Consider the following 11,494-nt stretch of genomic DNA (forward strand, 5'->3'; position numbering starts at 1 on the left):
AAGTCGGGGTCCCCACATATACACACAACTAATATATTCATATTGATCTTCTTTTTTTAATAAAAATGCAACAAAGGCGGGATCAGCTCCTACCAACGGATCACATACGAGCAATTCAAGAGAAAATAGCGGGATTTTTGCTCGACCAGGTCATAGATCCCAAAGGAGAATACCATTACAAGTTGTAATGCCTCCATGTAATGCTCTGCAAATTGTAGAAGAAATTGTATATATACATGTGTATGTGTGAATGGTCGTGCCAGAAATCCGATTATATATATATATGATCGGTTCTACGAGAAATTCTATTTTTATATATGCATAACGTGTACAATATGTTGTAGTGTAAAATATGTTTGAAATGGAAAATAAATAAATTAAAAACACAAAATTAAAAGGAAAAATAAACCAGAAACCCCAAACCCTTAAACTTTGTAGTCCCGGTTGGTGTAACCAACCGGGACTAAAGTCTCCCAGCTCCCCGACACGGGCTCGTGTCACGTGATGGGCATTCGGTCCTGGTTCGTGACGAACCAACACTAAGGTGGGGGGGGGGGGCTTTAGTCCCCACCCTTTAGTGCGGGTTGCAGTATCGGCACTAAAGGTCCTTACGAACCGAGACTATTGCCTGATTCTTTACTAGTGGACGGTGAAAGTACGCCGAGGTGACGGCCTCGGATGGTGATGCAACGGTGACTCTATGGGGTAGGTTTGCGGCTCTGCAAGGCATGGGTGGCGACTCTGGTGCTGCAAGGGTAGAGAGTTTGTCAGCTCGGTCGGACACGACCTGAGAGGTTGGTCCGGTGGGAAGTCGGATGTTTGACACAACGTTCGTGGCCTGCGGTTGGTCGTCTCGTGTGCAAGGGCTACAGTGCTCCCGAACTGTGCGATACTATGGCTCGTGAGCGGGGAGGGGATGTAGGAGGGGCGGCTCCGGAGCGAGGGGTGTGTGTTTGTTGCGATCGTGGCCTTGTGTCGTGTGGTCCACAAGGCTTCGTTGCTTGTGCAGTTTTTAGCTTGGTGTTCCTTATAAACTGATCACTTTGTGAAATTTTCGATTTGATTTTCCTTATAAACTGAATCAACTCTTTTCTTGTATAATGGAATGCGAGAGCACCTGGCCCTGTGACGAGGTTCCGTAAAAAAATATATACATACATGTGGCTATGGCTAGTTGGCTACACAGGCGGCAACGCATCATCAGCCGGCGGTTCCATTTCTACAGCCGCCCCTTTAGCAGTAACCATCCGCGGTGGCGAGAGGTCGCACCGGCAAACAGGGCAAGTCGTGTGCGAGTGCAGCCACATATCTATACACCCGACATGGAAGAGGTGTTTGCATGCCGGCAGCTGCCGCACCATCTCGCCGTCCTCAAGGTCTTCCAAGCACACGGAGCACGGCTGTTGCCCGTCGCTCCCGCACTCCAGGTCGAGGACGTCTCCACCGCCGGCCTCGGCGGCGCCACTGGACGCGTACGCGAACGTGGGCAACGCGTCGGTCGCGGCCTTACCGAGCCCATTCCGGCATGCCGCCGCCCAAGGCACGCCCGCCGTGACCTCACGCTCGGTGACGCCGCCTCCCCGCCCTCTCTCGGGCGCAAGACACGCCACGAGCCCGAAGGCCGCCAGCGCCAGGCCGGCGAACAGGAAGGCCTTCCAGACGCTGGCGGTGGCGACGAGCACGCAGAACAGGAGCGCGGACACTAAGGACGCCGAGACGCCGTAGCAGGCGCCGCTCCCGTCGCTGCGGAGCCACGCCGGGAGCCTTGCGAATAGACTGGACATGATCGCTCGCTAACGTTTGAGGTGGTACGTAGCTCCGTGAATCTGTCCTTGTGTGAACTTGCGCCCGTATGTGCGAAGCTAATTGCTGCTGCAGAGTTTGCCCTTCGGGCTGTGGCAAGAAATAGTCTGCGTATGAGCTCGAGAATCAGAGCGCGGGACTGGAGATCGACCGCGGCGGACGCCGTCCGTAGCTTCGTGGCGCGCCAAAGATAAACCCAGTGCTTCTTTGACGAAGACATAACGGTCTTTATTTGACGAGAAGTGCGTATTTTCACCTCCCGTTTCTGGTCAAGTTTCGTGCGCCGGGCATTAGCTAATTATTTCTTGAGGGAGCCATTAGCGAATTGTGAATGATACGGCACGGTGGAAAGCGACGAAAGCTTTACCCGAGCGGGCAGACATGCATGCAGGAGAGGTCGACCGTATCTCCATTAGCCAATATGGTCAAGCTGGCTATATATATTTCATGTTTTACTTTATTTGGGGCCAGCTGACTTCATATTTAGGACAGTATAACCGCACCTAAAGCGAGTCCTCTCAGCGATTTACGTTTATGACCGTCCGTTTTCGTGATCTCAGCGATTTACGTTTATGACCGTCCGTTTTCGTGATTAGAATGTTTTTGGCCGTCTGATCAAATGTGTACAGCCATCTCTCCGCATGTGTTAAATATTGGCCCAGCTGTCCTAACGGGCTGCTGCTCTGCAGACCGAAACGAAGGACTCTCGTTAAATGGGGCTCTTCTGCTAGCCCGTTTGTAGCCCACTCATCTAACCTCGCGCTCGTTATTTGTTTTATTCACTCAGGGATACAGAGAGGGTGTTGCGCTTCGCCCCCCGCCCCGCTCCCTCGTCTCCTCCCCCACGCCGTCTTCGGTCTCCTCGGCCGCCTGCTCTCCTCCCCTGTGGCGTCGGCCTCTCTTCGTTTGCTACCGCCACACCTCTCCCTGGGCGCCATCCCCTCCCCCATCCGGTGGCTCCTCTTCCTCATTTCTTACATTCCCGGGGGCGGATGTTCGCCACGAGGTGACTCGATCGGCTGAGACCGGGCATGGAGTTGGCGTCACCACATCCTCACGGGATTGCTCCAATGAGGAGGTGCCCTGGCCCCCGAAGGTGAGGTCCCATGTCTCCCTCCGATGCGCAGTTCATCTCCATCAAGCGATAGAGAGAAGGGGGAGGGCTCTGGTCTCTGTGAGAGGAAAAGGATTAGAGAGGAGGCCGGCGCGGACAGGGTCTGCGGGAGAGATTGAGTAGGGGAGAGGGTGTCAGGCAGAGACGCGAGGGGGTGGCTCGTTCCAGCCGCCGCGGGCGCCCAATCCCCCACTGTGAAGAATGCCCTCCCCTGTGTGGTTCCCTGTGCACATTCCGCTGCGGGCGCCTAACCCTGACTGCCTCCGATGCTGCCCGCAAAGCCTCTGGACCGTCCCCCACAGCCTTGCCTCGAACCAGCATCTTCCGTGCCTCCCTGCCATTTGGTATACGCCACGGTCTGGAGGCCGCTATCTCCGCTTGAGCTGATTGGGTAATACTGCCCTAAATTTGGCAATTTCCTTTGATATTCTATAGGATTGTGGAACGATGTTAAACTGGAGTAATGTTGCTCTTTTGTTTGTGTGGCGTCTAGATTAGCTACAGAACCAACACTAGCTCAAGCACTTGTGAGATATTAAGCTGAATTACTAATCAGGCTTTCTGTACGTATGTGTTGGGTCTTGTGTAGGCATAGACAGGCTTCGAACTTGTTAATTTAATTATCAATCAACCACTAGACCTTGTTGTACATGATCCATTGCCAGGCTTCCAAGGGCTTCATTTTTTTTCAAGTTCAGTTCATCTATTTTTTTTGGAATTCTTTCTGTAAAATTCATAAAACTTGCGAGCCAGGACAGGAAAGGCTTCCATTTTCATACTTTTTGCAGCTCCGTGCAGAGCTGTTTACTTTAGATATGTTACCTGCTACATCTACACACATTTCTGATCATAATATAGACTTTTGAAAGAATTGTAGACCATAGTTCTAGGAAAAAAACTTGAGACATAATGCTTTGCACCGTAGCACTACCTTAGTCTTGCATCTCGATACATGTGTATAATCGAGCCCTTCTATGAAGTCAAGAAATCTTATTATTAATGCAGCGCAGGGCATATCCTTAGTGTGCATATCTTGTTCGTGCAGAATGGGGCCTAAAGATTAGTGCGATGCAATGCACATAATAAGTTATTTCTTACTGATGTAGTGGATGGTAATTACCATGGTCATCGCTCTAATATTAATTCAGCACTATCTAGAGATATATTCATGATTTCAATTTCATCGTGGGCATCCGCGCTAATGGATACCAACTTTAGTTGTTGCCTATGACATATGAAGCTCATTTTTAAAACTTGCCACTCATACATATTGGTAACTGTATGGTATGGTAGGTAAACTTATTACAGGATTGTCTTGCAGGAAGTATTGGTCAAGGATTTCTCCAAGATAAGGAAGTTTATATTGAGAAGGAATTGGGGTATGTTTGAAAAGCTAACATAAAATAGCCTTGGAGTATGTACCAGTGTATTTTATTGGAATCTGGTTAGATTTAATAAGTAGTCTCCAATTCATGTAGATGCATAGTAGTATCAAGGATCAACATCAAATGTTCCGTGCTATGTAATTGTAGTCTAAAGTGAGATGCTGTACAATGGGGCAGCTCACATTATTTTCCATTTCATTGTTCTTTTCTAAGCTACCTCTGGATTTTCATTTGCTATATCTGAGTACTGATATGTTGTAGTTGTAACCTAATTTTTCGTGTTCATTGTCTATGGCATTTGTTTAGCAGGTCCCTTTTGTTGTTGTGACTAGAGATAAATCCTAAATCTGCTGCCTCTGGTTGTCTCAATCTCCTCATCTGCTATAATTTAAACTGCAGCTACAATACCTTAATATTTGCAGTCCTGATATATAGATTGGCCCTTCCCCCCTTGAATTATATGCATGTACATATTTTCTCCACTGATGTTGCCTGGTGATGGTAGCAAGTGTGGGTCAAAATTGGAAACTTCCAAATGGATGTGTACCCTGTGACTTAATGTTATCTATTGCATCATGTTAGCACTAAATACATGTTCAATTTGGATCTGACAATAAATGAGATTATGTCACCTCCAGAGAGTTCTAGCTGCATCATTGGTCTTAAATGATACACTTATATAAATTGATAGTAATTTTACTTCAGTCTTTTGCATCTTCAAATATTTACAAAAATCATATCATTTTGGATCATTTTATTGTCACAATGAATGGGCGCGGCAAGGCGCGCCATTAATGATCTAGTTAAGAACAATAAAACTGAACCACTTCTGAACCCTCTCACGTTTTGTGTGTTTATGGCTGCCCAATTCAGGATCTGGCGATTTTTGGCCCTTGGATGAGCCCACGTCACATGTTCAGTACGACTTAATTGCAACACGGCCTGGATGTCATAATTGCGGTAGCCTTTTTGAAGATATGTGGTTGACTCGGCTTCCGTTGATCAGGTAAAGAGATTATATGGCCGTTTAGCGTGGTTAGCACCTCCCTCCGTTGCGCAGGCAGCGTGGACGTCAGCGCCGCATGGCGTCCAGATCGAGATTTGCTCTGCGGAGTCGAGGAGAGGCCAATGGCGATGGTCGACGGCTTTCACGACATTCATCGTGAGGCGGCGGCGGCGGCTTCCGCGTGAGCATGGACAGATCTAAGGGGGGATGAGGGGGGGGGGGGGGCTAGACCCCCTCAATGATTTGATCTTTCTTCAATCGACGTAGCTACTTGAGCCAAAATTTCCTACTCCATGAAAGCTTTGCTTTCTTCATGCACAAACTCGCCCCCTCCATACGTTCATTCTGGCTCCGTCCCTACACGTGAGCAGCTCATCCTTGATCTCGTCGCGCGAGAGTCCGACGCCCCCTCCACCAATTGCAATGACACCCATCGTAACTCGCTCCCCTTTCTCTTCTTGCCTTCCACCTCTTCGTCGCAGCATGCCCAGCGAACCCTAACAGTGGCATCGGTGGTAGCGGATGGGAGGCGAGCTGCATGGCGCGGCAAAGAGTTTGGTATCGATGATGATGGGTATCGAGCTGCATGGCGCGACGAAGAGTTTGGTATCGAGTTGCATGGCGCGGCGAAGTGTTCCTCACTCTAGGTAGTGCCGTTGGGTGATGATGGGTCGCTTTGAGTACGAGAGATTGTACGGGCACTGGCTTTGGTATGAATGCCATGGATTGAGTGAGGACTAGTACACCGCCGGTATGACTTGTGCACGATACGTGTGCCGTTGCTGGGGAAATTTATGGCGTGTCGTCATCCTTCCATGATGTAGTTTTTTTTTCTATGGGAAGGGCACATGTATGCCGTATGCGTGTAAAAATGTTACTGAAAGAAAACTTTCACCAAATCACATAGTATCATCGACTCATTGTCGAGTCAAATGCACAAATGATTTATCACACGTATTGTTCACCCGATTAGCGATATGTTTCCACCGATGAGCTAGTCTCTCTCGATGAGGGCTTACGTAAGACTAAAATAAGTATGTCTAGGTATGACCAGAGAAGGGTGAATAGATTCTCAAGCCAAAAGTTTGACTCTTTTTTTCCAAATTTTCAGATCCTTAGCAATCTTAGGTGTTTCAAACAATCTACTACCAAACTTCATTCGTAAGGTTGGAGAGCGTCTCCAACAAGCATAGCAATGTGCAAATCATTATTATTATTATGACAAGCATCGGGAGCTAGCATTTGGCATCGGGGATTGGGTGTGGCTTCGCCTTCACCATCGTGCGGCCGCACTGTTACCCGGCCACAAGCATGGCAAGTTGTCTCCTCACTTCTATGGGCCTTTCCAAGTCACAGAGTTCATTGGTTCTATTGCATATAGACTCGCACTGCGTGCTAGTACTCGGCTTCATGATGTGTTTCATGCGAGTCTCCTTAAAACATTTCATGGTGAACTGCCAACTACTCATGTTGTACTCCCCGCCATTGAGGATGGTCGTGCGGTGCCTACGCCAACCAAGATTCTTTGATCCAGCATTCGCCACAGTGTTAAGCATGTTCTTGTAAAGTGGGTTGCAACTTCTGAAGATGATGCAACATGTGAGTCGTCGCATGAGTTCATTGCTCGTTTTCCCTTCTTTCAGCTCGAGGATGAGCCGTTTGTGGAGGGAGGCAGAGATGTCATGTGGGGAACCACATATGGCAGGAGAGCCCCATCCCTAGTCGCACCACCCCTGGTCCAGCCAAAAGTGACTAGGATTCTTGTAGTTGTCACGGTTCAGATTCGTATTAGGTTCAGAGTCCAGATTAGTTATTAGGTTCAGATTCGAATTCAGTGCACAGTCCAGATTAGAACTTGTTTGAGAGTCCAGATTGTATTTCCTCTAAGTTGGCTTGTCAGCCAAGCTATTCATGTTATATATGGGGCTTCTCCCACAATCAATAAAGCATCCGAATTCAGAGTATTATTATCTATTAGGCCTTAGAGTAATTAGAGTTTCTTTCATATTCGCGAGAATGATCATGTGTATATAGACATCATGTGCATAAGCAAATAGGTCTACTCGTGATTGCACCTATTACTATTACTCCATCCATCGATCGCTATGCAGCATGCATTTAAAGTATTAAGTAAAACAGAGTAATGCTTGGAGAACAATGACATGATTTAGACAAAGAGAATTCAATCAACATGAATTAACTGAATTGTTTTATCCTTAGTGGCAACATTACAAAGACATATCTTGTCCCTTTTTGACACTGGGATACAAAAACCCATGAATTGGGTGAGGACTAGTACTACACCGGTACGACTTGTGCACAATGCGTGTAAAAATGTTACTAAAAGTAAACTTTCACCAAATCACATAGTATCATCTAACTCATCGTCGATTCAAATGTAAAAATGTTACTAAAAATGATTTATCACGCTGATTGTTCACCCGATTAGCGATATGTTTCTACCGACGAGGTAGTCTCGATGAGGGCTTCCGTAAGACTGATATAAGTATGTCTAAAGAGGGTGAATATATTATCAAGTCAAAAGTTTGACTTTTTTCCTAAATTTCAATATCTTTAGCAATTTTAGATGTTTCAAACAATCTGCGAAGCACCTTACACATGCAAGTCTATAAACATATATAAAGAAAAAAGTAAAAGCATGCAAGGAAAAGTAACACAAGCACTGTTACATATACACAAACATAGGCTGGCTTTGGCAAGAAATTCTCAAAGGCACGCATCAGATTATGCTATTTTGGACATAATCCTTGTTCTATTCTAACTTTTTTTTAGTTACAGGTCCAACTGTGATTACATTCCTCGGACCACAGTGGTTGATCCTATGAACCGTTAACCCGATTAGCAATCCGTTTCCACTGATGAACTTGTCTCGACGAAGGCTTGTGCAGGCTCGATAAGTATGTCCAGAAGGAGGGTAAATACACTACTAAGCAAAAATGGATTATTTTCTCAAATTTTAAATTTCTTAGAAATTTTAGGCTTTTATTTCAATCTAACAAGCACTCTATACATGCAAGTCTATAACAGTATAACCAGCGGAAATCAAATTCATGTAAGTGAAAGTAAGGGCGTCTCCAACGTTGAGCCGCAGATCGGACACTGCGCCCGTCCACGGACACACGTATAGGAGCTAGCCATCCAAAGCTATCCATAAATGTCCGGTTGCATTTTGAACAAATTTTAACGACACATAACACATTTAAACAAACCAAGCGATATTTATTAAAAGTTGGATAATTTTACCAAAAAACAGATGATAGTTTGTGTGCTGAACTAAAAAGCTAAAAAATAACTAAACTACCCTATATGTGATGGTGACCTCATAGGCCATGACGGGTTGGCCAGCCGCACCCCTATTATCGTCTTCGTCTTTGTTGCTAGAGTCATCGTCGCCGAGCTTCGGACGAGGTGGGGTGCGGTGTCGCGGCAGGTCTTGGCGGCTGTCGTCTATTACACGCATATGATCTTCTCTGCTTGCTCTTGCGTCATGCACAGCGTGACAGAGACCACCACGAACATGGGAACGGGGAGATGGCGGAGTGCGTTGGTGGCAGCGACAATGGTCCTGGACTCACGAAGAGACTACTCCTGGTTGTACTTGACCATCTCCTCGTTGAGGAGGCGGAGACGACAGTGATGGTACATGCTCGTCTTCGTTGTGGTGTTCGGATAGTCAAGGGCCCAGGCCATAGCTATATTCGGGTCAGCGAGGATGTGTGGCAGCGGGATGTTGGTGTCCGCAAACTCTGCCCGACGCGTTGCATCGCGCTTGTCCCAGCGTTGGTGATCCCTGTCGGCGTACTCATCCGCCCCGGGAGAAGGAGTTGTTGATGCCACCGTCTAGGTAATGACTTACGAGCCCCGCTTCGATACACCCCCATAAAACGTAGAAAGATAAAAAAGTCATTTCCTTCAAACGTATTCGCGTACAGTATATACGTACGCCGTCACTTCGGCCTTCCCCGCCCCGCCTCGCACCGTCGGCACCGCTGACATGGAAAACTGTCGCCTCGTCACGTCGCACCCTACGCCCCCGACCCCCGGTTGACTCGTCGTTCATGCTGGGCCAGCCTGTCGCTTGACCTAATTCACGTCGCCCGCGGTTGACCTCGCTGCCGCCGCACCTTCTCCACCTCGCCGACGACGACACCGCCCCGTTCCGGACCATCACGTCGTCGCGGATCACCCCGTCGCCGGCCCGTCCACGCGTTCGCCAGTGCCGCCCATCTACACATCGCCGCCTACGACGCCGCCCCGTTCCCGGCAACCACTCTGCCGCCGACCCATCCACTTCACCACTGCCGACCACCTGGCAATCGCCGCCGACGACGTCACCCCGTTCCCGACCGCCACTCCGCCACCTCGTTCCCGATCACCAAGCCGCCGCCCCGTCAAGGATCATCCCCTGCCGCCGGAGTCATCGTAGGTTTGCAACCTAAGCTGTTGAAATAAAACCGAGTCTTATACAAAAATTTAATTATAATTTTTTTATATCTTTACTGTTGTATAGTGCTTGACGTGTTTGAATGGAGGAGTACACTGGTTATTCGAAGGATGAGTATGATATAGATACTGGTGATGCAACTGACAACAGCTCTATTAATGATGATGATTATAATAGCGCCAATGAATCATGGTCTTCATATGATAATTTACCTTCGGAGGATTTTCAAAATAATGAAGATGATACATGCAGTGAAAACGTAAGTGATATATATTTAGATTTTTAAGTTTGTAAAATACAATACAATGTTTATTTCATGTGTGTATTTATTGTACATGAAGATGTGGATGTTGAGAATGCGAAAAATAATAAGGATGACTCTTTCTACGATAATGTAAATCAGGTATGTTCAATCATTTGTGTACGGTAGCCAGTAGTGTGAACTAGATTATGATAGAGCATAACTCTCATGGTTTTTTATGTATTTCTTGAGGAGGACATAAATGATTGTATCGATGATGACGGTGAAGTAGAGATTGACATTGCGGAGACTGAGAAGTTGGAAAAGATGCTAGATACGCATTGTAAGGTTATAGAGATGACATTTAAATCTCAAGGGGATGCGTACATGTTCTACAACAATCACGCGAAAGAGCGTGGGTTCGGCATCAGGAAAGAGAAGGTGAAACGAGGAAAAGGTCCTGCAGGAATTATAAGGTTTAGGCGGTTTGTTTGCTTCAGAGCAGGAAGACGGCGGAGGAAATTCATAACCATGGATGGCCGCACCCGCAGGTTAAGGGGGGAGACTCGTTGCGATTGCGGTGCGCACTTGGTGGTGAAACTGGATAAAGTCCATGGAGTTTGGTTCGTCGCGGCATTTTTTGATGAGCACAACCATGACCTCGCTCGACCCGATGAGGTGCCATTTTTGTGGTCACATAGACGGATAGATGATTTCCAGAAGGCGGAGATTTTAACGCTATCAGGGAAGGGGATCCGAAAGCACATCATAGTTGAGAACTTTATCAGCAGATACGGTTCGTATGATAAATGCGGACTTGTGAGGCGTGATGTGTACAACCTATGTTGCAGAGAGAAAAGGAAGCTCCTTGCTAAAGGTGATGCTGACACGGCGATTGGTATAATGAGGAGTAGAAAGGAGAAAGATCCGGACTTCTTTTTTGAGTATATGCTGGATAAAGAGGGGAGATTGAAGAGCATGTTATGGTGTGACACACAGTCTAGGCGAGACTATCAGGATTAAGGAGACGTGGTTGTGTTTGATAGCACGTATAAGATGAACAGATACGGTATACCGTTCATCCCATTCGTCGGTGTTAATAATCATCGTTGCACCACCGTGTTTGGTTGCGCCATTGTGTCCGACGAGACCGAAGGAACCTATGTGTGGCTGCTCGAGACCTTTCTGAAAGCAAATTGTCAGGTAAAACCAAAATCAGTAATCACAGATGGAGACGCTTCAATGATTCGAACTATTCGTACCGTTCTTCCGGATATTTTCCATCGTCTTTGTTCATGGCATGTGGAGAAAAAATATGTAGAGGCACCTTTATCACAAATCATTTATGAAGTTCAAATCACTGATTTATTATGCGACCTCGCCAGCCAACTTTGAGAAGAGATGGAATGCTTTCATTGTTAGGTAGCAGACACCTAAAACTGAATAGTGGCTTAACAGGATGTACAGAAAGAAGACACTA

At 47.0% G+C, this 11,494-nt stretch overlaps 1 protein-coding gene and 1 long non-coding RNA gene across 2 annotated transcripts; one reads left to right on the plus strand and one right to left on the minus strand.

The window, feature by feature from the left end:
- Window positions 1-1,178: 1,178 nt before the first annotated feature.
- On the minus strand, window positions 1,179-1,784 carry LOC123405083 (E3 ubiquitin-protein ligase EL5-like). Its single transcript, XM_045098925.1, has one exon. The coding sequence runs from the start codon at window positions 1,782-1,784 to the stop codon at window positions 1,179-1,181; it is 606 nt and encodes a 201-aa protein (XP_044954860.1).
- A 1,411-nt stretch (window positions 1,785-3,195) lies between these two features.
- Window positions 3,196-4,615, plus strand: LOC123403975. Its single transcript, XR_006611605.1, has 2 exons — window positions 3,196-3,308; window positions 4,239-4,615. It is a non-coding gene; the product is annotated as an uncharacterized LOC123403975 (long non-coding RNA).
- Window positions 4,616-11,494: the final 6,879 nt, after the last annotated feature.

This window comes from Hordeum vulgare, chromosome 6H (genome assembly GCF_904849725.1).
Source record: "Hordeum vulgare subsp. vulgare chromosome 6H, MorexV3_pseudomolecules_assembly, whole genome shotgun sequence".
NCBI lineage: Eukaryota > Viridiplantae > Streptophyta > Magnoliopsida > Poales > Poaceae > Hordeum > Hordeum vulgare.